The sequence below is a fragment of the Castor canadensis genome, chromosome 11 (assembly GCF_047511655.1).
Source record: "Castor canadensis chromosome 11, mCasCan1.hap1v2, whole genome shotgun sequence".
NCBI lineage: Eukaryota > Metazoa > Chordata > Mammalia > Rodentia > Castoridae > Castor > Castor canadensis.
In genome coordinates, this window is record NC_133396.1 from 23,124,127 (window position 1) to 23,150,879 (window position 26,753).

At 40.1% G+C, this 26,753-nt stretch overlaps 1 protein-coding gene across 1 annotated transcript in view; it reads left to right on the forward strand.

The window, feature by feature from the left end:
• The window catches only part of LOC109693879 (uncharacterized), a 42,179-nt gene extending 18,352 nt beyond the window's left edge, over nt 1-23,827 (forward strand). The window contains exons 6-14 of the mRNA XM_074045856.1: nt 2,787-2,858; nt 3,359-3,433; nt 15,424-15,539; nt 17,422-19,202; nt 19,526-19,630; nt 21,839-21,888; nt 23,222-23,273; nt 23,354-23,496; nt 23,596-23,827. Coding sequence (XP_073901957.1) covers nt 2,787-2,858; nt 3,359-3,433; nt 15,424-15,539; nt 17,422-19,202; nt 19,526-19,630; nt 21,839-21,888; nt 23,222-23,273; nt 23,354-23,496; nt 23,596-23,740 — 2,539 coding nt within the window. The 3' untranslated portion in view covers nt 23,741-23,827. The remainder of the gene's footprint in view (nt 1-2,786; nt 2,859-3,358; nt 3,434-15,423; nt 15,540-17,421; nt 19,203-19,525; nt 19,631-21,838; nt 21,889-23,221; nt 23,274-23,353; nt 23,497-23,595) is intronic.
• Nucleotides 23,828-26,753: the final 2,926 nt, after the last annotated feature.

Sequence of the window (26,753 nt, forward strand, 5' to 3'; positions counted from 1 at the left end):
AATGTTAAGTGTACTTTCCCTCAACTTTAAAGTGTTTCTCCTTCATTCTCCTACACAGGTCCAGACTGATGTCTTAGTTTTTGTTTGTTTGTTTTGTTTTTATTCATTTATTCATATGTGCATACACTGTTTGGGCCTTTTCTCTCTCCTGCCCTCCCCTTGCTTCCAGGCAGAACCGGTTCTGGCCTTTTCTCCAATTCTGTTGACAAGAAGATATAAGCAAATAATAAGAAAGACAAAACGTTTTTGCTAGTTGAGATAAGGATAGCTATACAGAGAGATTCCTAACATTGCTTCCATGCACAAGTGTATTAAAACCTGAATTGATTCATCTCTACCTAATCTTTTCACTAGTTCCCGATCACCTTCCCATATTGACCTCTGTTGCTTTAATGTTACTGTATTAGTTCCTCTGCAGTGGGGACATCAGACACTTTCAAGTTTTGGGTTTCCTACCTATCCCCATACCTCCTCTATGTGCTTTCCCCTTAGAGTGTGACCCAAGTCCAACAACATTGCTGCATTTGCCTTAGATCTAAAGTCTGCATATGAGGGAGAACATACAATTTTTGGTATTCTGAGCCTGGCTAACCTTGCTCAGCATGATGTGTTAGTTTTTAAAGTTCTTTTAGTTGCTTCATTGGTTCTAACAACACAAACTACACGATTTTAGAAACTGAAGGATTCTATCATGTAGAAAGGATATACCTTATTTGGATAGAGCATTTTCACAGGGCTTGTCTGCCTCTTCAGGATTGTGCCAAGAACACAAAGCACTAAGAGAGACAAAGAGGAAAATCCAGGCTTTGTCCCTATTAAATTGCTTGTTCTACTATTGAGAATATCCATGAAGCAGGAGTGGCCACTCTATGAAGACAAACTGAGCTGCAGTCTCAGAAACACCCTGTTGCTTTCTCCCAGACCGCTAGCATTGGTTCCTATAGATAGCTGTATTTGCCTAAAAATTGGCACGCTTCAGGGTGTGGTCTTCACTTTTGATTTGTACTGGAATCCTGGCAGCTTCTCAGGTTGAGAGAGGCCAAATCATTAAAGATGAAAATAACAGTCAAGTATGTCCTTAAGGATGATTTAGGTTGGCTGCTTAATTTGTAAAAGTTCAAAAGTTTTGAACAATTTTGACCTCTCTTCCTTCTTCCAGCTGCATCTTATTCTTCACACCTGTGCAGCAATCCATCTTCTATTCTTTTAGAAGTTTAGTGATTCTTCCTCTGCTTATAACATTTCTTTTATACCTACATTTATGAGGTTTTGTTATGTTCTTTCTTCATCATTTCACTGATGTCACCATGTGCCATGATTTTAAATCTCTAAATTCTCATGACCACATGAAAAAGGAAATAAAAAAAGGAATTATAATTCTCATAGAGGCTTTCCCAGATAAGCATATGAGGTTTATGAAGTTACTTGTAACCAATTTTTGTGTAAGTAATATACTCTAATAAAGGAAAGATTGCTTAAAAAAAGTTATTTCTATATTAAGTCCTCTCAAAATTAAGTTTAAGGTACAGCTATCTTGAGCCCCTTTTCTTCATACAGGTTAAGCACAGGCTTTGGAGTCAGAACTGAGTTCAAATTCCAGCTTTGCCTATTACCTGCTTGGTGACCTAAGACAAGTCATATAACCTCTCTGTGCCTCAGTTTCCTTTTGTAAATGGGGTAATGATAACATCTACCTCACAAGATTATTGTGATGATTAAGTGTGAAATGATGATAACAGATACCTGGCAGCCCAATGGAAACTAGCTGTAATAGTCATTTGTGTGCTCCACAGAAGTTACACTAATGATTCTTGGTTAGAGTTAATCTAAAGGCAGGTTTTCTTTTCTTCCTATTTCTTTCTTTATGTTCTGTTTTTGTTTGCTTGACTTAAAGAATTGAAAAGAAAACCTAGCCAGCCTTTTGAAGTAAAAATTTATATCAAAAATGAATTTATGCCAGGCACAGTGACATGTGCCTGTAATCAGTTAATGAGAGGCTGATGTAAGAGGACTGTTAGAGCCCAGGAGTTCAAGGCCAGCCTAGGCTACATAGCAAGGCCCTATATCAAAGGAGAGAGGCAGGGAGAGGGGGAGGAAGGGAAAGAGAGAGAATAAGTTTATTCATCTCATTGATATGCAAACAGAATGTTACTTATTTATGCAATAAACACTTGTTAAATACCTAGTAAATTTCAGGCTCTATGCCAGGCACAGGGATGATAATAACAATAAGGTGTGGTCCCTAACTTAACCTGCTGATAGTTTGGGTGACTGACAAGTAGACAAATGATTGATTACCTGCAGTGTAACAAAGGCTGTGATGTGACTGAAGAATACAAGTGAGAGTATGGGATGGGAGCATGGCTTTAACCAGTTCAAATCAAGGAATTGGTCCTAGTTCTTCCTTAACTGAGTGAATTAGATCATGAGTTGTTTTACATTCTAAATTGAAAGACAAGCAACCTCGTGAATTATGGAGGACCTAAATATACTGTTTCCTATAGGGCAGGGCTCCCTACCAGTGTGGTCACTTCAAGAGTTTCTGACCTGAAAGTTCTTTGGCATATTTTTTTTTCTACTTTTCCTCCTCTTTCTTTTCTCCACTTTATTTTTTGGAGACCTGGGTAGTCCCAAAGGAAGAATGTTTATGGGTTCTAAAAGTGATTTGTAGGTAAAGACAGAAAATGATTTTTAACCCATAATTTTCATACAAAAATGAATACAAACTTTTCATGTTGTCTCATACATATTGAAAATGACCACTTTAGTTCCATTGCATTTTTCAGAATTCTCAGTCGTAATCCTCTGACAACTGTCGAAGATTCACATCTTTTTAAATTGCCAGCATTAAAATATCTGTAAGTATTGCAATAATTTTTATGAGTCATGAGATGATTTCTGTTCTTGTTTGCTTTCATCAAAGGTTAAGTCATCATTTTAGTTTTAACTAGGTAATTGAAAAAAATGTTATTGGCAAAGGAAAGGATTAAAATGAACAAGACAGCCAGCCAGGGAAGAACACATAGAGATACTCAACATGTAAACACAGGTAGAAATATCATTTATTCCTCAAAGCAAAGAGTAAAGGATAGGAGTGAAAGCAACATGAAAATGAGAAGGAAGATAATGGTTAGAAAAAAGACTTAGGCTCTAGTCAGTGCCAAAGTCATTAATTTGATGATGCAAACAGTAAACTTAAATTTCTTCAATAAGAGTAATTATCTTATGTGACAAGGTCGTGAAATGGCTTGTTTCATGGGGAAGTCAAACCTGAACTAATAACATTTCCTTGAAAGGTCTTTTTAAGTACACACTGTCTGTGTTGGGGTTCATCATGAATGTGTGCTTTCTCTCTCAGGGACCTGGGAAAAACACAAGTGCGACTTGCAACACTTGAGAACATCCTCCTGATGACTCTTAAGTTGGAAAAGCTGTAAGTTAGTTTTTCTTAGACTTATGTATCACTTACTTTTCTTTGCTTTGCTTGAGTAATTTCTTAAGTCAGGTTTATTGAGATTCCATTTCCATGCAATAAAATTCATACTTTTTTTTTTGAGGGATTGGAGTTTGAACTCAGGGCTTTGCACTTGCTAGGCAAGTGCTAGGCTCTACCACTTGAGCCAAACCTCCCGAATTCACACTTTATAAGACTACAGTTTGATGGGTTTGCATAGCTTTGTAATCACGACCCCATTCCTATTATGGAATGATCTTGTCATCCCCAAAACCCCTCATGGCCTTTTGGAGTCAGTCTACTTCTCCCACTGCTAGTCCCTTGCAACTATCAAACTTTTTTTTTTTTTGGTGGCACTGGGGTTTGAACTTGGGGCCCTGTGCTTGCTAAGCAGGCATGGAGCCACTCCACCAGCCCTTTTTCATGATTTTTTTTTTTTTTTTTGAGATAGGGTCTCTCAAACTACTTGTCTGGGCTGGCCTCAAACTGAGATCCTCCTGACCTCTGCCTCCTGAGTAGCTAGGATTACAGGCATGAGCAACCAGCACCTGACTTTTTGAGCATTTTATAAATGGAATCATATGGTACTTTGTGTTTGGCCTCTTTTACTTAGCACATCCCACTGGCAGTGTAAAAGAGTTACATTTTCACCTGATCTTTGTATTTCAGTTTCTTTTTTAAATTTTAGCCTTTTTTACTAGTAGGTGTGCAGAGGTGTTTCATTGTTGTCTTCATTTCCATTTCTTTAATAGCTGATGACAGTGAGTGCATTTATGTGCAAGTGTCTGCTTTACTGTAGTGTCTGCTCAAATCTGCTCTCAAGTTTTAGTTGGATATTTATCTCCTTCTTTCTGAGCTTTAAGAGTGCTTTACATACTCTAGATCCAGGTCCTTTCTCTCAGATATGTGCTTAGTAAGTATCTTCTCTCTGGTTGTGGCTTGTCTTTTCATGCCACTGTCTTCTGAAGAGCAGATGTTTTAAATATTTAAATTTTGATGAACTCTAATGTAGGAAGTTTTTCTTGTATGGTTTGTATTTATGTGTGTATGTGTGTCTTACCCAAGAAATCTTTGTCTAAGAACTTGTTGTCACTGGACAAGGTGGCTCACACCTGTAATCCAACATACTTGGGAGGCTGAGAATAGGAGGATGAAGGTTCAAAGCCAGTCTGGGCAAAAATTTAGTGAGAACACATCCCAATGAGTAAGCCAGGTATGGTGATACATTTCTGCAATCCTAGCTATACCAGAGGCTGTATGTAGAAGGATCAAGACCTCAGGCTGGCCCCAGGCTAAAACATGAGACTCTATCAGAAAAATAACTACAGCAAGGCCAGGTGTGGTGGCTCATACGTGTAATACTAGTTACTTGATGTTAGAAATATCTTTAAGGTATTGGGATGTCAGGAGACAGAGGACACAACTCAGAAGTCAACAGGCAAGGCAAAATTTACTTCTGCAGAAGGGTGAACCATAGACAAAAAGCTAGCTGGATTTTATGTCTAATGCAATGCTGCCCCTCCCCTGAATTGGGCAGGTTTTGGGGTCATAGTCTACATAGTTGGCTAATTGGAAAGAGGACATTGGGAAGGGGCTTTGAAGACAAAGAAGTTTAAAAGTTTAAGGAAGCAGTAACTGTTTTAGGTTATCAGCTCTGGAATCAGGGCATGTAGTGGAATTTTGTCCAGCTGAGGATAACCACCCTTTGTTCTTTTTTTATTGTTCTTATATTTATTCATGTGTATACATTGTTTGGGGCACCTCTTCCCCCTTCTTCCCCTCCCTCCCTTGCTTCCAGGCAGAGTCTGTTCTGCCCTCTTGTTCTCCAGTTTTGTTGAAGAGAAAACCTAAGAGATAAGAAAGACAAAGAATTTTTGCTAGTTTGAAATAAAGATAGCTATACAGAGATTCCTAGCATTGCTTCCATGTACATATGTATTACAACCCACAGTGGTTCATCTCTACCATACCTCTTCACTACTTCCTGGTTACCTTCCCATAGTGGCCTCTGCCAGTTTAAGATTACTTTATTCACTCCTCTGCAGTGGGCACATCAAACACTTTCAAGTTTTAGGTTTTCTTCCCTTTCCCTATTTCTCCTGTATACGTTCTCCCCTTTGCATGTGACCCATGTTGAATAATATTACTGCATTTGTTTTAGGGCTATAGTCTGCATATGAGGGAGAACATAAGATTTTTGGCCTTCTGAGCCTGGCTAACTTTGCTTAAGATGATGTTCTCCAGTTCCATCCATTAACTTGCGAATGACAAGATTTCATTATTCTTTGTGGGTGAATAAAATTCCATTGTTTATAAATACCACAATTTCTTAATCCATTTGTTGGTAGTGGGGCATCTTGAATGTTTCCATAGCTTGGCTATTGTGAATAGTGCTGCAATAAACATGGGAGTGCAGGTGCCTTTGGAGTAACCTGAGTCTCATTTCTTCAGGTATATCCCTAGAAGTGGTATGGCTGGATCATATGGCAGATCTATGTTAGATCTGCCTCCATATTGTTTTCCAGAGTGGTTGCACTAGCTTGCATTCCCACCAGCAGTATATGAGGGTTTCTTTTTCCCTGCAGCCTCGCTAACATTTGTTATTGGTGGTGTTCTTGATGATAGCTATTCTACGTGAGTGAGGTGGAATCTTAGTGTGGTTTTGATTTGCATTTCCTTTATGGCCAGGGATGGTGAGCATTTTTTCATGTGTTTTTTTGGCCATTTGGACTTCTTCCTTTGAAAAAGTTCTGTTTAGTTCAATTGCCCAATTCTATATTGGTTCATTGATTTTGGGGGAGTTTAGTTTTTTGAGTTCTCTGTATATTCTGCTTATCAGTCCTTTGTTTTTCTTATTGTCTCTTAGGTTTTCTCTTCAACAAAACTGAGAACAAGAGGGCAGAACGGGCTCTACCTGGAAGCAAGGGGCGGGGTGTGGGGGGGCGGGAAGAGGTGCCCCAAACAATGTATACACATGTGAATAAATGTAATAGCCAGAAAATATCTTCTCCCACTCTGTGAGTGGTCTCTTCAGTTTAGAGACCATTTCTTTTGTTGTGCAGAAGCTTTTAAATTTCAGGTAGTCCCATTTGTCCATATTTTCTCTTAGTTGCTGGGCTGCTAGAGTTCTATTGGGGAAGTCCTTGCCTGTATCTATTGCTTCCAAAGTATTCCCTGCTGTTTCCTGTACTAACTTCAATATTTCAGGTCTGATATTAAGTTCATTAATCCACTTTGAGTTGATACTAGTACAGGGTGATAGGCATGGATCTAGTTTCAGTTTTCTGCAGGCAGATAACCACCTTTCCCAGCAACATCTGTTGAAGAGGCTGTCTATTCTCCATCACATGTTTTTGGCACCTTTGTCAAAAATAAGATGTGCATAGCTGTGTGAATTCATATCCAGGTCCTATATTCTGTTACATTGGTCTTCATATTTGTTTTTGTGCCAGTGCCATGCTGTTTTTATTGCTATAGCTCTGTAGTATAGTTTGAAGTTGGGTATTGTGATACCTCCAGCATTGCTTTTTTTGCTGAGTATTGCCTTGGCTAGTCACGGTCTTGGTGTTTCCAAATGAACATTAGGGTAGATTTTTCAATCTCTTTGATGAATGTCATTGGGATTTTGATGGGAATTGCATTAAACATGTAGATTGCTTTTGAGAGTATAGACATTTTTACTATGTTGATTCTACCAATCCATGAGCATGGGAGATCTCTCCACTTTCTATGGTCTTCTTCAATCTCTTTCTTCAGAAGTTTATAGTTTTCCTTGTAGAGGTCATTCACATCCTTTGTTAAGTTTCCACCTAGGTATTTGATTTTTTTTTGAGGCTATTATAAATGGTATTGTTTTCATATATTCTTTCTCAGTTTGTTCATTATTAATGTATAGAAACGCTAATGATTTTTCTATGTTGATTTTATATCCTGCTACCTTGTTATAGCTATTGATGGTGTCTAGGAGCTTTTGAGTAGAGTTTTTTGGGTCTTTAAGGTATAGGATCATATCATCTGCAAATCGGGATATTTTTACAGTTTCTTTACCTATTTGTATTCCTTTTATTCCTTCTTCCTGCCTAATTGCTCTGGGTAGGAATTCCAGTACTATGTTGAATAGGGGTGGAGATAGTGGGCATCCTTGTCTGGTTCCTGATTTTAGAGGGAATGGTTTCAGGTTTTCTCCATTAAGTATAATGCTGGCTGTAGGTTTGTCATATATGGCTTTAATAATGTTGAGGTACTTTCCTTCTATTCCTAGTTTTCTTAGAGCTTTTGTCATGAAATGGTGTTGGATCTTATCAAAGGCTTTTTCTGCATCTATTGAGATGATCAAGTGGTTTTTGTCTTTGCTTCTGTTAATGTGGTGTATTACATTCATTGATTTTTGTATGCTGAACCACCCCTGCATTCCTGGGATGAAGCCTACTTGGTCATGGTGAATGATCTTTTTGATGTGTTGTTGAATTCGGTTTGCCATTATTTTATTGAGGATTTTTGCATCAATGTTCATTAAGGAGATTGGCCTATAGTTCTCCTTTTTGGAGGTGTCTTTGCCTGGTTTTGAGATAAGTGTAATACTGGCTTCATAAAATGTGTCAGGCAGTTTTCCTTCCCTTTCTATTTCGTGGAACAGTTTAAGGAGGGTTGGTATCAGTTCTTCTTTAAAGGTCTGATAAAATTCAGCAGAGAATCCATCAGGTCCTGGACTTTTTTTGGGGGGGGAGACTCTTGATTGCTGCTTCAATTTCATTTGTGTTATAGATCTATTCAGGTGTTTAATGTCATCTTGGTTCAGTTTTGGATGATCATAAGTATCTAGAAATTTGTCCATTTCTTTAAGATTTTCAAATTTATTTGAATATAGGTTCTCAAAGTAGTCTCTGATGATTCCCTGGATTTCCGTGGTGTTTTTTATTCTCTCCCTTTTTTCATTTCTGATTTTACTGATTTGGGTCTTTTCCCTCCACATTTTAGTTAGATTTTCCAGAGGCTTGTCAATCTTATTTTTTCAAAGAACCAGCGTTTTGTTTCATTCATTCTTTATATGGCTTTTTGGGTCTCTATTTCATTAATTTTGGCCCTTATTTTTATTATTTCTCTCCTTCTGCTTGTTTTGGATTTTGCTTGTTCTTGTTTTTCTAGGAGTTTGAGATGTAGTATTAAGTCATTTATTTGAGATCTTTCTGTCCTTTTAATATATGCACTCAAGGCTATAAGCTTTGCTCTGAGGACTGCCTTTGGTGTGTTCCGTTGGTTCTGGTAGGTGGTGTTTTCATTTTCAGTAACTTCCAGGAACCTTGTAATTTCCTCCTTATTTCTTCTATGATCCACTGATCATTGAGCAATGTGTTTTCCAATTGTTTGTGTATTTTCTGCTGCTGTTTTTGTTGTTAAGTTCTAGTTTTAATGCATTGTGATCAGATAGGATGCAGGTGATTATTTCTGTTTTTTTATATTTACTGAGACTTGCTTTGTGACCTAAGGGATGATCAATTTTGGAGAAAGTTCTATGGGCTGCTTAGAAGAATGTATATTGTGTTGTTGTTGTTGAATGAAATGATCTGTAGACATCAGTTAGGTCCTTTTGATCTATGGTGTGATTTAGTTCTAGAATTTCTTTATTGATTTTTTTGTGTGGATGATCTGTCTATTGATGCTAGAAGGGTATTAAAGTGTCTCACTACCACTGTATTTGCATCTATATGTGCTTTTTTTTAAGTCCTTTAAAGTATGTTGATGAAATTGGGTGCACTGACATTGGGTGCATATAGATTGATAGTTGTTATCTCCTTTTGGTGTATTTCCCTTTTTATTAGTATGACATGTCCTTCTTTATCTTGTTTGATCAATGTATGTTTGAAGTCTGCTTTGTCTGATATAAGTATTGGTACTCCTGCCTCTTTTCAGGGCCATTGGCTTGGTAATTCTTCTTCCAGCCTTTCACCCTAAGACAGTGTTTGTTTCTGTCAATGAGATGGGTCTCTTGTAAACAACAGATTGTCAGATCTTCTGTTTTAATCTGGTCTGCCAAATGGTGTGTTTTGAGGGGGGAGTTAAGTCTGTTGACATTCAATGTTAATATTGATAGGTATGTGGTGATTCCTGCCATTTAGTTGTTTTTGCTGTTTAAGGATTTAATTGTGTGCAGCTAAATCAATACTACTCTCTGATTCCTTGTTTTTCTCCTGTGTTTTGATACTTCATGTCCTCTCATGGTTTTGTTTGCTTTCATCTTCTGTGTGCAGAATTCCTTGGTTCAGGAACAGTAGAATTTCAGTCTTTGGTTTAAGTTCTATTGTTCTTCCTCCAGCATCCAGTCCTAGTATTGGCATATAAGCAGAAGCTCTGATGTGATCTTACTATGTGACTGGCTTGTGAGTAGTGTTTGGTTCTTATGTCCACCACTTTAATTGAAATTGTGAGGTGAGGTTAAATCTGCCAGTTTGTGCAGGGTGGTCAGAGCTGTTGTTTTCACCAGCTGGCAGCTGTGTTGTCATTCAACTGCAGCTCTGTTTGGTGAGCTCCTCCTCCAGCAAGGTGGGCCATTCAGTTTTGAATGCTGCCCTCTGGCCCAGGAAGATCAGGTCTGTGATCCACTTCCTGCCCTACTTTGGGAGGTAGCTTGTCACCCCACCTCTGCTCTCAGCCTTTGCTGCCTTTCCTGCAGGTTCTTCCACAGAGTTTGGTGCTGCGAGTTTAGCTCCTTGCCCTTCCCCCATTCTCAGGGTGGTTTCAGCATTCCATCTACATCTCCACTGTTGGTGTTAGATTACAGTTCACTATTTATGTATTTCAGTTTTGTTGAGGGACTTCAGTGTGCCCAGGGGGGTGGGTAGGGGAGTCATGTGTGGTACGTGGTACTCACCTGTTTGTTCTGCCAATTCATGCACAAGCAGGTTTGGAGTCTGACATGGCAGGAAGAAATGGTCCCAGCTTTTCTCTGTGCAGTGCAGCTTGGGGAGGCTTTCCATGGGCTAGGTGTTCAGGATGTTGCAGAGTTGGATTCTGATTGGTACTCTGTCTTCTGCTTGATGGAAGGAGAAGAGAAGGAAAGAAAAAAGAGCGAGTGAGAGAGAAATGGCCTGGGGCTGGGGGGGGTGGTTTTTCCAGGGCCAGATCTGCCTTGCTGGCTGTGCCATGATCACAGATGTTAGGTGCAATTAAAGGCTGATTTAAGGGTCAGTCTTTGAATTTCTTCTGCACCTAATGTGATGGTGGTTATTATTTTGGCTAGAAGCAATCAGAATTACCCAAATGTAGCTCTGACGTCTCAAGTTGGTTTCTGGAGTCACAGAGCTTAGGCTTTCTGCTTCCACACCCTAGCTGCCATCTTGATCTCCTCCAACCCTGTGTTCTTAATAGAAACTTTTGTCACATTAAGTAGAGTCCATGAAGCAAGTGTATGGGAAGCAAGTTAGTGAGACTAACATTTGTAACAGCGGGAGTTACTACTTAAATCCTTTGACAGAAAAGACCCAACCTAATCTGATTCTCACACTTGAGAGTCTGAATTTGGGAAGATCGTGGCTCAAGGCCACCCTGGGCAAACAGTTAATGAGACCTCTATCTCCAAAACAACTGGAGCAAAATGGAGTGGAGGTCCAAGCAGTAGAGTGCCTGCTTTGTAAGTGTGAAGCCCTGAGTTCAAACCCCAACCATACACACCACACACACACACACACACACACACACACACACACACACACACACACAAAGGGCTGGGGGCATGGCTCAAGTGGTAGAGCGCTTGCCTAGTAAGCAGAGGTGCAGCTCAAGTGTTAGATCACCTGCTTCTAAGTGCAAACCCCAGTCCGACCCAAAAACAAAATGAAAACAAAGTTAAAACAAAACCCATAGTACCTGAAAAACTGTTAAAAATGAGAGGGAAGGGGGCTAAGAAAGAGTAAAATAGATAATCAAAGAACTTTATATGCCTGTTGTAAATATCACAACGAAAGTCCTTTGTACAATTAACTTATGCTAGTAAAAATTAAATTAAAAAAACCACAGTAGCAACCAAAAAATCATTGTCTAAGCCAATCATAAAGATGTTCTCCTATGTTTCCTCTCAGAAATTACAGTTACATTTAGGTCTATGATCCATTTTGAGTTAATTTTAATGTATAGTGTGAGGTATTTTTTTTTCTTAGGTTTTGAAAAATATTTCTGTAGGGTCTATCACGACAGTTTATCATACCACTTACAACAGCTTAAATTGTGACACCTTCCTTCCAATATGGCAAGCTAAGTAGAAATTTATATGCTCAAGGTTAGTATGGAAAAGGCCCTTCATTTAGCCCTCTGCTGTGATCATTTTTATGAGGACACCTCCTGACTAAAATCCCCATGATGTCAAATCTGCTGGTTTCTGCTCCAGTCTCATCATCCTCAACCTCCCATAGCATCTGTAGTTGATCCCCCACTGTCAGGGAGATGCCTTCCTTTGGATAGCAGAGTCCTCATCACTAACCAGGCTTCTTAGTTACACAAGGTAGTGGTGTTCTCCCTTGTCCTTCCTCCCTGTGTTCCCTTCCTTTCCCTTCCTCCTGCCTTCCTTCCTTCCTATTTCTTTTTTTCTTCTTTTTTTTGAAACAGGGTCTTGCTATGTAACCCAGGCTGCCTTTATTATTATTGTTATTATTATTGTTGTGCTGGGTGCAGGTACATTGTGGAATTTACAAAAGTTCTTACAATGTATCAAATATATCATACTTTAATTCACCCCCTCCACCCTTCTCCTTTATCTCCTCCTCCCCGCAGGCTGCCCTTAAATTTGTAATCCTCCTACCTCTGTCTCCTGAGTGCTGAGATTACAGGAGGGCATCCTGCCCTGATGCTTTGATGCCTTTTTTTTTTGGATAGAAAAAACACTATTATTCTCTGTGGCCATTTTCACTCTTTAAGTTTTTACATACCTCATGCCCATTTATAAGAAGTGTTTTCATGTTTTTGTGTGCTCATTCTAACATACATGCAAGTCTTGAATTGGTTATGATTGACTGATTTTCCCCCTCAATATGGGTCATATTTTCTTGCTTCTTTGCATCCATAGTAATTTTTGGATTCCACACCTTATGAATTTGAGTTTGTTGTGTATTATGTATTCCATATTCCTATAAGTATGCTTGATCATATTTCAGGTGAGGTTATATTACTCAAAACAATTTCACCATTTGGGTTCTAACTTGGATGATTTGTAAAGGGGGACTACAAAGTAACCCTTAATCCAGTGTTCATTATTGACAAGTACTAAGGCAAGACCTTTGAGTACCCAGCACCATGATCATGAGGCTTTCCAGTCTGCCCTGTGGGAACAGGCAGTATTGCTAGCCCTGTGCCATATCCTCTAATCTGTTGGTGGTTCTTTTCCTGGCCTTGAGTAGTTTCCTCACACACATGCTCTGATTAGTACTTTGCTGTATATTCAACCATCCTTCGACATGGCTCCAGAGTTCTTTCTCTGTGTGACTCTTTCTCCTCTGGTACTGTGCTCTGAATTATAGTCACCTATAATTGGTTCACCTAGACTCTCAGTTCCATTTCCTTTTTTATTTACTTTTTTTCAGCTATGCACTTATAAATGGATTAATCCATTACTGAGGTTAACACCCTTCAATACCACTCTATGGATTATTCCTCATAAGCAAACTATAACAGGTAAAGAAATCACAGGGCTGACTTCCTTCATTTCTCATTTCTTGATTGTCTGACATCCAATGTCTTGAAAACTATTCGTTCATATATTTTATTATTGTTGTTTTGGTTGTTTCGGATAGAAGGTTAAATTGGTTCCTGTCACTCCATCTTGGCCATAAGCCAATAATATTCCTTAAGTCTGTTTTGTTTTTATTCAGGGACAGTTATAAACCAGTTGTTATTTCCTTTGGTCTAAAACACTTGACCACTTTTTTTCCTTTTGCCTTTCATGACATCAGAACATTTAAACAGTCTGAGACAGTTGTCTTGTGAACTGTCCCACAATCTGGATTTGTCTTTTCCTCAGGACTAAATTCAGGTGAAACCTTTGATATACCACATGCTTTCAGGTGACCCATGGTTAATCACGTGATTAAAGTGGCATCTTCAAGATCTTCAAGTTATTGCTTGATAATTACTAAATAACCAGTGGAGTAGCAATTTGAGATCAGTGAAGATGCTACCCTCAAACATCTTTTCACCCAACTGTGCATCAATGAGAATCCTGTTCAAACCAGTTATTACTTGGTGCTCACTGAAGGGGGCACTGTTTCTCGCACTCCCTCCCTTGCTGGAATGAGGTTTTCTCTCTTGCTCCTTCGTTATTACTGGACCTAACTGGGCTTAACTGGGGGCGACTGGAGATTTTAGAGAAGATATAGGATAGACAGACAGACGGAATGAAATTTGGGGTCAGGTGTGTTGTAAGCTTGGCTGGAGATGCACAACCCTCATTGCTTCTTTTCTTTATCTTGATTCTTTAAGGCCTGCTCTTTGTAGTTCTTTAAAACCTTGCTTAAGACCTCTTTCCTTAGGCTTGCCCTGTCCCATACTTGCCCTCAGTTTATCTTTAGCTTAATTGCTCTTAAAGTCTTTTGCCCCCAGGCTTGCACTCTCATCTCTCTTTAGCTCTCTGAAAGCCTGGGTGCACAAAATTGCAAACAGCCAGGCCTACAACCTGCATGTGCATAACTCTTAAGGTCTCAGTCCTTACACTTACACTGTGCACTGCCCCATGTTCTCTTTGGCTTTTCTTTAGTTTTAGCTTTCCTAAGTCCTATGTATGAAGTTCTTTCTCAGATTTGCTTTGTGAAGCCTATGTTAAAGTTCTCGGTGCAGACTTTCTATCAACTCCTTTTTAGCATTTTCCCTTCAGCAATTGTTCCCTTTCCCTTTGGCATTTTCCCTTCAATAATTCTTTTCCCTTCAGCAATTTTTCCCCTTTCTCTTTAGCGTTTTCCCTTCAACAATTCTTTTCCCTTCCAAAAGCTTCCCACACCAAAATGCCCAAAGTAAAGACACAAAAGCCCCTCTTCCTCCTTCAGGGGACTTTTATAGCAGCAACAGGGTAGAGCCATGGGGAGGGTACCTATTCTCTGAACAGTTTAGGAGAAGCAGCTGTTCTGCCTTTCTCTGTTTCATGGCCAAGGGCTGTGCCTATCTCAGCCTACAGGTAAAAGCAATTAACTGCATCTCGCCTTGCTTGTGTCCAGTTCTCATAGGCTTTAATCCACTCCCCACAGCTCACAAAATGATGCTTTTCTAATCTACATTTATTATTATTCTGTTAATGAACAGCTCCCCCCCACACACTTGGTTTTTTTTTTTTTGAGTACCACTATGGGTACAGGATTCTTCTTATTTATGTTGTACCTTATTATCATCTTTACAGTTCTTGTGTGGGTAAAGCCAGGGTCTCATACATACTGGAAAAGCCCTATACCTCTGAGCTCCACCCCTAGCCCTCTTTATTGTTTTGTGTACTCAAATTGCCTAGATTTGCACAATGTGATCTGTTATTTTCTAACCACACAATATAGATTAAGCTATGCTGTTTATAATGCCCAGAACAATTTCTAGTATTTGCTACTCCCAATGGGAATTGAGAAAGTGACTCCATAAGTTGGGAGTTTATCATCGAAGTCTGCCTCCTTCCTGTGCACTCCCAACCCAGAGTGAAAGTTGAGTTGAGAATAGATGCTTCTGATTGATACTACAGATCAATGCCACCCAATTCTAATCCTTAGCACAGTTTTAGGCATATGACACCCACTGCCATACTGGTCCTTCATTTGGGCACTTGCCTTCTTTTCTGTTTATTTTCAATATTCAAGAGCAGAAATTTACATTTGGGTTCCTACCTACCTGTTCAGGTCATGTGCTGCCTCAAGAGTTCTTTATGCACAGCCCTGTGGTAGCCTTGGTTGTCCACTTCTACCCCTCAATAAGCCCTTTTCCATTAACTTAATTATCTCTGTTTCCATTTATAGGATCTTACCTAGGCATATGACCTGCTGCCTCTGCCAATTTAAATATATTGAAATTGTCTGCAAGACAGTCAAGCTGCATTGTGACAATGAATGTCTGACAAACACCATACATTGTTGTGAGTCTGTTCTCTTATGAAAAATGTTTTAATTTATTCACTTGTGCATACATTGTTTGGGCCATTTCTCCCCCCTAAAATGTTTTAGCTTTTAATGTTCAGTTTTTAAGTAATGATTACACATTTTTAAACTAATAATGTAAAATTGCTTTACTTTTATTGATTCACCCAGAGTTAAACTCCATAAATTTCTGAACTGCTGCCATGCTCAATGTCAGGTTCTTAGTTGTCACATAATTTATAATATAACTCTTCCATTTGGGCAGGGATCTAGAAGAGGCAGAGAATGATATTAATGGTCACACACTGTACTGTGCTCTCTGCTTGGTGCTCTGACATCCAGTGATCACCTATTCATATAGTGTCATGCAGTTTTTAAGTCGCTTTTTTACGTATTATGTCTCGGGTGCTCTCTGACCTCTAGGGCAGGTGTATGTGGGTTTTGCTTGTTTGTTTTTGCAATTTTATAAAAAGATTATAAGTGATGCTCTTTTAAGTGGAGACTGGGAGTTTCTAATTCTTTAACTAGTAATTGCTGCCTCACTCCTAATGGAGTGAGGGCTCTTCATGCTTAGACTGTCCAACTCTGAACTCACTCTCAATCTCAGGCTTTTCTATCTATTCTCTGTGTCTTGGTTCTTAATATTAGTACTAACTTCATAGCTTCCAAATATCATTGCTTTGATACCCTGACAGCTTGAAAACACAACCCTACTGGTGAAGTGGTGCAAATAAATAATAGCACTTTGTGACTGACATAAGCCCAGTGTTGCTTATTTTTCAAAACAATTTTCACCAATAACATTATTCCCTTCTCCCCCAGAGGTGGCAAAATATACTTTTTTGTCTCCTTTTACAGTGAGGAAAATAAGATCCCAGGTGTCAAGTGCATTAGCCCCATACCCAAGTCTTCTGTCCCCAGTTCTTGGCTCTCCATGGCCCATATTCTTCCTTTGTCATCATCCTCCCCTCCTCCTCTGACCCTCGTTACCACCACAAATACTCTCAATTGTCCTGGAAAAAAGCCTAACTACACCATGGCCCACTTGACCCTCATACAGTCAGAAGCTTGGATGGCTCCCAAACTGGAAGTGATAGAAATGAAATGAAAGCAGTGCAGACACTGGGAAAAAGTAGCTTTTCCCTACACACTTAGGATCTCAAGACACGTTTCCCCAGAAATTGCTGTTACTCTACAGATCTGTTGCACATTTCACATAGACATACAGCCAGGAAAACTAAAAATTTCCTAACCTACATTCTAGCTCGCTCCCCAAATTTAAGGAAAGAGCCAGGAATGATATAGTGTTTTTGTTTTTGTTTGGTGTAGCGCCTTCTTTCATGTGGGTTAGGCTATATGGGATCAGAGACCAACCAAAGGATGGGTAGGTGGAGGCGGACAGGGCCAGCTGAGGACTTCTTAGCAAAAAGAATGCTCCCCTCATAGGACTGTCCTTCATAATGGCTCTCTGTGATGGTAGCAAGAACACAGTATGGGGAAGGGGGATTGAGAGAAGTTTTGTTATCCTTCTGGGTCTGAGACAGGACAGTGTGGTGATTGTGAATGTGAAGAGAGGTTTACTGAGCAGACAAATATTTGTCTTCCAGTCTTGGTATTTTATTGAGTATTGGGTAATTGGCTGTCCTAAATAGAGTTCCTGTATTCCACATTATGGAATGTTCTGAGTAGGTAGCTACTTTGTCAAAGATGTCTTTTCTCTTTTTGTTGCCATTTCATAGATTTAAGTTCAGGCTTATTTTTCTCCCCTTAAATGTCACTCAAATATTTGCCTACCCCTACTATATGTGGCAATGAAATGATTTTAAAAAAACTGTCACCAGTCTTCCCTTATCATCAGCAGTCTTTTTTTTTTTTTGACAGTTGAAGAAGCATCTATAGGGAACACAGAAGGAAAATTCATGAAGGTGTTACAGACCCGGAAGAAGAGGACAAGCACCGAGCTGATTATTGAACCAGAAAGTGAATATGAGGACCAAAATGGTGTCAGCTTTTCTGGCTTCATAAATGAGCAGCCAGACTTTAATGATGAAAGTGATCTCAATAGTGCACTAAATTACATATTGCCATTTTTCTCACAGGGCAATCTAGAAGATGTAAAATCAAAATTGTTACCATTCATTAAACTGCTTTTTTCCAATGGGCAAAATGGAAATAATTCCCCTGGTAATTTAAAAAATGATATAAAGAGACCCACTCTTAAACCTTCTTCAAACAACTCAGCTTACAAAAATAAACTGAACAAGCTCTATTTTCTGGAAAATTTGTTAGATGCAGAAATTCAGGAAAAAATTGATGAGGTTAAAAAGAAAGAAAAAACAGCCATGTTTATGCAGCCCAGCCTTTTAGGTCCCAAATCTAAACGCCAAATCTTTCAAAGGAAAATGGACACTGCCCAACCACAAGAAAACAGCCTGGCAGAGTCTGTGGAGAAAAGGCTGCAGAGGGTGAACAGAGTCCTCAAGGGGCCAAAAGGCAAACAGAAAAGGCCCTTCAAGGAAGTGAGGAAACAGAGCACCTGGGAGAAGCAGAGTGCCCCCCCTCTTGTGGAGGCTATTGCTGCAGAAAGAAGGGATAAGAGACCACCCCTAAGGGAGCTGGAGCAGCTTCACATGGTACAGGAGCCCAGGATATCAGAGGAGTTCACCTTCCAAACAGAGCCCTCACTCACAAAAGAACAGAAGGCAACTGTCTCTTCTTTCCTAAGTCCATACTCGGTGGACAGGGCTTTCATGCCCACCATTGCAAAACCACTACCTAGGGTCAGAAATAAAGCAGAAGACTTCACCTACACCATGTTTGTTTTAGAAGAGGCAAGTGCTAGAGTTAGAAACATGGAGGCTTCTAAACCAATCACATATGATCAAAAAAATTACCATCAAACAGGCTCTCATGTGGTCCATAGAATACCCAAGTTCAGAAAGAAAAAGTCACGCTCGAACATGCTGCTTGCACATGGCCCTCAATTCTCTGCAGTGAGGAGCCTCATAAATTTCCCTTCACGAAGGTCCTTTTCATCTTTGCAAGACCTGAGTTCTCAGAACAACCCTTTTTCAGATGTATATGCTCTTGCAGAACCCGTTACAGAGGACAGTCCTATGCAAAAACAGACTGAAGGAAGTGCTTTTGAAGGAAATGCTCTTGTGGCAAACACTGATGAGCCAGAAGAAACTCTCTCTGATGCCACAAACCAGGAAGATGCTGCTGATGCAGATTCCAGTGTGGGTGCATTTGATGAAATACCAACTGTGAAACAAACCAGTGAGATACAATGGGAATACCCCAGCATGGGCACTGACTCCCCCACCAAGCCCAAAAATCTCCTTAGCACATTGCTACCCCCGATTGACCATCTCGAATCAAAGCTAATCCAGCAGCTTCAGTTCCTCATCCCCAACTATAATGTGAAAACACTTCTTTCTCGCATGATACAGAACATGAGAATTGACTGCTCTGAAGCCGAATTTTCAAGGGCCTGTTCTAAGCTCATGCTCAGAACAGGCTACCTGATGAAGATTCTTAGTAAGCAGCAAGAACCCAGTGTGTCCAGAACTGACTGGGATATGGACCAGCGGAAAACAGAGGACTACATCAGTGACAACAAAGAAGTTCAGAGTGAAAAGAAGGGGCAGGAATCAAGTGAGGTGAGCAAATCTATAAAACATAAGACTCCGATTTTCCCATTGTTTAGGATATGCCAACTGCAGCAGGAAGAACAGGGGCTCTAGTCCAGTGCAAAGTTATGAGGCCAAGACAGTGTCCCCCACTTTTCTCCTTTGGAGAGTAAAGTGGACCTGAAACAGATAAAATTTAGTAGAAAAAAAAGCAAATTAATAAGGCATGTAACATACTACATTTGGTGTGTTCTTTAAGAAACCACAAGCTACTCACCTGAAGGAATGGGGTTTTAAATACTTTTCATCCTTCCAAGCTCTTCCTTATTTAACAAAAATTATTATTTTTTTAGCTTACAGAAGAAGTTCCAGGATATGGTTATAAGAACAAACTCATCTTGGCAGTATCTATGACCATAGTAGTGATGATTTCAATTATAATTTTCTGTGTCATTGAGGTAAGGACCACAATTCATTCAGGTTTCCAGAATATGTGTTGTCTTTGTAATAGATTCCAAACCCACAAACTGAAAACCAAAGGGATTTTCTCACTCTCTAGAGAAAGGTAATTCCTTGATGGTGTACATGGTGTTCTGGCTGTGGAATAGTATTTCTCACTGTCAAGCCATTACGTGGCATTCTGAATTTGGGTCAATCCAAAGATGACAGAGTCTAATTTGTATCTAGGAGTCAGAGACCAGCATGGGGTTAGTTTGTGAAGACCTCTGGGAAGATGATCACTGGCCACTGCACAGGCAGTACCCTCTGCATTTCCCAGTGGCTATGGCCTTTCTTGAAAATTCTATAAACTCCTGTACTGCTTTTAATTTTTATGTACAGTTCAACCTGTATTTGTATTTATTTGTGTTTTCATTATTTCCTTTGCCTGCTTAAATAATAAGCTCTGAAAGGACAGGAAGCCTGCAGTGTTTTACCTGCAGTAGAAAGTAATGGCAGTCAAAGGAAGAGATAAGCATTATGTCAACTCCACAATGAGGAATAACACAATGCAATATTTATTTAAAGTAGCATACAGAGTCCAGCAACAGACAGACTAGGTATTCCCAAGGAGTGTGTGTGTGTGTCTGTGTGTGCATGAGTGTGTGCGCACGCACTGGGAATTAAACCCCAGGCCTTGCATGTCCTAAGCATGTGCTCTACCACTGAGCTACACTCCTAGCCTAAGACTTTTGAAATGTCATCTTCTAATATTCTAGTCAGTGGGAGAAAATGAGCAAATGGTGACAGAAAAGCTGCCCTAACTATTTGGAGCAAGTAACAAAACATTCCTACATTTCACCTTAAACAAACATATTTCGGTAAATGTAATGACAGAGAGGGCGAGAGGGACAAGGTAGGAGGGAGAGAGCTTTCTGAGAGGGAGAGAAACTAAGTATAAAAGTATTAGGAAAAAACACAGGCAGTACTTTTATAGTTTTGTGGTGGAAAGAGCTTTCTAAGCCTGATGCCATGGGCAGGAACCTTTGGTAGATTTGACCACGTTGCCTCTGATGCCATAGCAATCTTAGCATTTATGGATGCTAGGCATAGGGCAAAGAGTTTTCCACAGATCATCTGATCTAATCCTCACAAAAATCCTGTGAGGAAGATCTCATTGATCCTGCTTTACAAATGAAGGAGATCATTTAAAGGTTCAGTAGCAAAACTAAAGGCAAAAAAAAAAAAAAAAAAAAAAAACCCTCCAGTTTCCCTGACCATAAAGCCTGTACTGCTTTATTACCATGAATTCATTCTTCTTAAAATCCTCCAGGAGAGGGTTTATTGGTTTTTGCTTATTTGTTTTTGTACTGGGGTTTGAATTCAGGGTCTTGCACATGCTTACTATTTGAGATAGGGTCTCAGGTTTTTGCCTGGGTTGGCCTGAGACCATGAGCCTCCAATCCCTCCAAGTAGCTGGGATTACAGGCATGACTCGTCATGCCCTGCCCTGAGTTTTAGAATTTTTGTCACATAAATCTTATACATTTTTGGTTAAGTTTATTCTGTGGGACTTTCTACATCTTTATTGCTAGTGTAAATGGGATCTTTCTTCCATTTTTCCAGTTCATACTGGTGGTACATAGGAAAGCTATGTGGCCTGATCTCTTTATTTGGTATCTAGCCACATTTGTGAATTCTCCTATTACTTCTAACAAAAGTTTAGTTGATTCTCTTGGGCTTTTTGGGTTGTCCATCATTTCATATACAAATAATAATATTTTGTCCCTTCCTTTCTAACACTTATACCCCATTTATTTTTCTTATTGCATTGATTCGGACCTCCTCAACAGGAATGTCTCCAAGCAGTAATAAGAAACATTTTACCCTTGTTTTTGATTTTAAAAGAACACCATTGTTCTGGTTTCTGGTAGAACCTTTTTTTTAAATCAAGTTAAGAATGTTTTCTATTTGAAGGGTTTTTATTAGGAATTATCCACTGAATTTTATCCAAAACAGTCAATATAATGTATTAAGTGCCAGCTGCATGCAAGATTCCAAGGTACTGTGGAAGAGAAAAAGAACTATTAACAGAATAGAATTCCTGTGTTCAGAAAACATACCTCACTGGGTAGATAAGACTTAAAATAAATGAAAGGAATGGATACAGATTTGGAGATAGTGGTCGTTGTGGTGGATAATCATGATTGTGCTTTCTTCCAAAACAGATTTATTCCCACAGAATAGCAACAGAGGATGATAGAGAAGGCTCCTCAAGGTAAATATAGGTCTGGAAGTGTTTTAGTGAGGGTCTGAGAACAAGGGGAGAACTTAGAACTCATCTCTTCAGATCCCCTGGTCTAACTGTGAGGAAACTGCCAGAGGTGGGAAGAATACTCATTTCACATAGGGTTTTGACTGGCTCCAGCAAAAGTAGTTTCCTAGCCAATGCAGAGGTAGCCAGGACTTTGCTGTCACCAGTCCTTCAAGTATAGAGGGTGAAGAGTAAGAGGTTTGAGTGTGCCTGCTCCTGCTGGTGGTGGGCATCAGGTCCAAGAGAGGTCTTCTAGGAGTCTGGGTTAGGAAGCTCCAGGATGTTAGAATATAGGGCTGGTGAAAGATGGAGCATCTGAGTCCTTCCTCTAAAGTGGTAGTAAAACTTACCTTCTCAATCCTACTGGTTACATTCTCATCTCTATTCTCTCTTTTATACCCAAACCTCATAGAATTTTAGCTGGAAGAGACCTTAAATAGTAGTTTGTCTCTTCCTTTTATATAAGGAAATGGGGAAGGAGAAAGGGGAAATATCTTGTCCTGGGATCACACTGCTAGTGAATATCAGGAAGGTGGCTCCTTTCAAGCCTGACACTTCTCCATTAATTACACTGTTGTTTGTCTGTGATTACATTTTATATCACGAGTCAGTACTCATGTGCCATGCAGACAACCATAGTCTCTGGAACAAATACTCTGACTTTTCCTATTCTGTTTGTATTTAGAAAACATACTTTGTGTTTTAGTACTAGTCATAGCCTTTAAACTGATTTCATGCCTTGTTTATTAGTGACTGACTGCAGTAGGAAAATCTATGAGCTAGACAGCTTCATTAGTTGGACTCAGACATTTGCTTGGGCTTGGTGTGACTCAACTTATGGGTAAAGCAGCTAGGAAAACACCTTCTCACTCACCCCCCACCCCAACCTAGTGAGCGAATGATGCACGAGAGACTATGTCTGAAGGGGACTGATATGAAAGGCTCTGGAGAGTGTGAAATGCTTCTTCCCACTATGGTTGTGCAGTTTGTTCACTGCACAAGGATACTTAGCAGAGGGGATAAGTGGAGCTGACGATCCTGCCTATGTTCCATGCCAAGCCACATACAAAGGCCTCCCCAGACATTGTGGGGTTCTTTGGGACAGGCATGGACAGCTCCTGGAAGCCCTGCATGCATGGAATTGTTTTCAAGCCCCCAGGTCTGGGGTGAATTTGCTCATTGTGATTATGGACCAAAGCACAAGTTTTTGTCTTAATAAGACCTGAGATGTACATCGTAAGAGACTTGTAAAATTGCATGACTCACTAATTGTCTTGTGCATTTGTTTTCCTCCAAGAGGCCTTTTCGGATTTCTGCGCAGGAGATGCCCAAAGAAAAGTGAGAATCAGGCAAGTTTGAAGAGGACTTGGTGCTGTGGTTGGAAAAGGGAGGGGAAAGCAGAATTAATATCACCTCTTCTCTTTCCTAGGAGAGCTTTGTCTGGTTAAGGTGGCCACTTTGGCTTAGGAATATGTACATATCTCTCAATGCCACACGCAAGAAAAATATGGCCCAGAAGCTACATGACAAGGACTCTTCTGATAAGGATGAGATTTTCAATAAAGATGCAGGGTAAATGACTGAGGGGTGATTTAAGAATCCTAGCTAACATGGGAGTAAGGAAAAGTTGGGACTTTCAAGAGTAAAAGCCTTGCATTGCTTTTCTCCTAGGGAGCTCAGGGAAGTCATCGTACACACTTCTGGAACGTCAAAGAAAAAAGGCTTGAATTATTCTCCCAGGGAGCTCAGCAAAGTCGTCTTAACAAATGAGAAGAGGGAACTGGTTGAGGTGCTCTCCACTCAGCCCGTACAGTGATGCCCATCCCGCCTCAGAAACTGGCAAATTTTTGTTTTCCCATATAGCACTGCTTACTATTCTCATTAAAATGTGTAAAATTTCTAACCAATTGTATCCATGTAGTAAGCAATTAAAACCTAAAGAGTTAAATAATGTATGTGCAAATAACAAGGACACAGGCAGGAAAAGCAGAATTGATGCTGGGCTCCTTTGTGGCAGTCATGCTTCTGAAAGAAGCAGTGTAGGCAGAGAAGAGAGCTTCCTGCCTTAGCTCCCCCAGTGTGATCATCCTCTGGGAATCAGAAAACACATCTTCAATGGGTGCAGATTTTTAAGTCAAATCCCAGTTGTTCTCTTGCCATTTCCTCTGGTTCATCAAGAACCAGTCATTTCCAAGGTGTTTGACCTCCTGCCCCCAGGGGACCATACACCTTGTAGAACTTCTCACTTGGTGTTGGGGTCACTAGAATATCTAGATCAGTGAGCCTACTTCACTGTGAGTTCAGGGCTTGTCTTTTTTTCCCATGCCTCAAACTATTACATGAGTATGTGTCCTGTCTTGGAAGGGTTCTCCACTTTGACAGGTGGATAGAAAATTGACATTAGTTTGTTTTTCTTTTAAAAATCTTGACCCTGCCAGTCACCAGTACAGGCTCACTCCTGTAATCCTAGCTACTCAGGAGGCAGAGATCAGGAGGATCTCAGTTTGAAGTCAGCCCACGGAAATAGTTCAAGAGACCCTATCTCAAAGAATCCTTTCACAAAACAAAGAGCTGTTGGAATGGCTCAAGTTGTAGGCCCTGAGTTCAAACCCCAGTAGTGCACTCACACACAAAAAAAATTGACCCTTGGACAACTACTAGGGAGGTACCAGAGGGATAGTGTAAGAATGTACAAGGGCCATAACTTCCCAATATTGTCCTCCCTAGCCTTTATTTCCAAAAATAAAGTGGTGGGGCTACTCTCCATTCACATGGACTGCCCCAGCCTCTCCTAACCTCACTGAGGATCCCACATGTGCTGCTCAGCTCCTTCCAGCTCTGCCTTGCTCCAAATCTATCTTCTTTCTGCCTTGTACAATGGGCATCCATAGCTACATGACTGCCAGTGGCCATTTGCAGAGGATGCAAGAGTTCCTTCACTCCATGCTCAAAAACAGTTATTTAATAAATCATGTTTAGAATGTAAGTGTTAAACACATTTCTGAGTAGAAGAAAATCGGAATAAATAAGAATAATCCATCTACTGACCACAAGAAAATGCTGGCATTCTAGTAATATGAGATGAAGAATGGTGCCAGCCACAAATGGATGAACAGCCCCAGGTCTCCTGGAGAAGCAGTGTGCCTGGAAAGCAGCTCAGTGGGTTTTGCTAGTTAGGGTTCCAAGCTGTGAGTGAGTAATTTCAAAGTAGGCACTCTACTGCTTGAGCCACACCTCCAGTCCACCTGTCAATTCCTCATCTGGCTGATGAGCTAGCTAATTCTGGGCAAGAGACCCTATTCTCTTGATGCTGCCCAAATTTCCTTCCTGAAAATGAAAGCCAGTGTTTCTCCTTGTGTGGTGACAAGTGAGCCAAAAAAATATTTACTGAATTTAAAGCACAAGACTAAATAGTAATCATAACAGGAAGCAGCAACAACTACCACTTACAATCAGCTTACTGGTGCCAGGCGCTGAGTTAGGCATTTCACAGTCTTTCATCATTTAGCCCTACAATCGTGGAAGCATAAATTTTTTGGGTTTATGTTGTTGTTATTGTTTGTTTTTATTTTTATCATCATTTGATATATAAGGAAGTAAGGTTCAAAGAATGTAGATAACCTACCCAGGTGCCCAAGGCCACACATCCAAACTAAGGAGTTAGGTTTTTATACCAGGACCATAAGACTCCAAAGCCACTTAACCATTACACTGCCCTGCTTTAGAGTACAGGGTTATGAAGAAGTACAAACCATGCTGCAAGCAAAAATAATAGTTGTAAGAAAAAAATGGTGGTCAGTTAGACAATCATAATACTGATGAAGAGGATAATGGCCGTTACTTTTTGTTGCGCACCCAACTACAGGCCAGGTACAATACTCGCACTTTGGTTACAATGTTGTCACAAGGACAGAAACTCTCTAGGCCAGCTCTCAATAATGAGGGGGGGCAGGTATTTCTTTTCTTTTTTTTTTTTTTTTTTTTGGGACTGGCTGGAGTTTGAACTCAGGGCTTCGTGCTTGCAGAGCAGGCACCTGACTGCTTGAACCACACCTCCAGTCCATTTTGCTATTGTTATTTTGGAGATGGGATCTCCCAATCCATGATCCTCCCAATCTTAGCCTCCCAAGTAGCTAGGATTACAGGCATGAGCGGACAAAAAGACTGGAGCTAACAAGAAAGCTCCTCTGGGCTTCCCAAAGTGTGAACAGGATTCCAAGAAGCTTTATTTTGGCATATTTGCATTGTTTTAAATTTGACACAAAAAGTGAAGTTATTTTTTATGTAACACTATCTCAAATTTGTACAATTAAATTGTACAATTAATTAAAACTCACAAGCATTAGATCATACACTGTCCACCTGGGGCAGAATCTCTGCCCAAATCCTGATTTTCTTCCTGGCCAGCCTGTGGCCAGCTGTCTGTCCTCAAGCCAGGCACCCACCCCTGGCTGTAATCTGTAAGAGGAATGGTGTCTTGAGTGTCTCCATCTTACGGATGGGCAAGGTACAGCTCAGAAGACCAGTTCTTAGCTCGGACCTGAGTGATGGAGCTGGACACCAGACCAATGCCACTACATGAAAACTCTCACTGATACCAGTGAAACCTGTAAGAGAAATGAGACATTTTTAACAAGATGATGAAATGAGGCAAAATACAATTAGGGCAAAAATGCTGTAGACCCGGGATGTGTCAGTTCAATTAAGGAAAAGAGGTGGCCTAGGAAGAGTCCATAAAAGGATGGGACTTAAGCTGGGTATGGGTTACAAGTGAGATGCTGTGCCTGGTGCTGGAGAAGGAATTGACTAAGGACAGAGTCCCTTTGCTC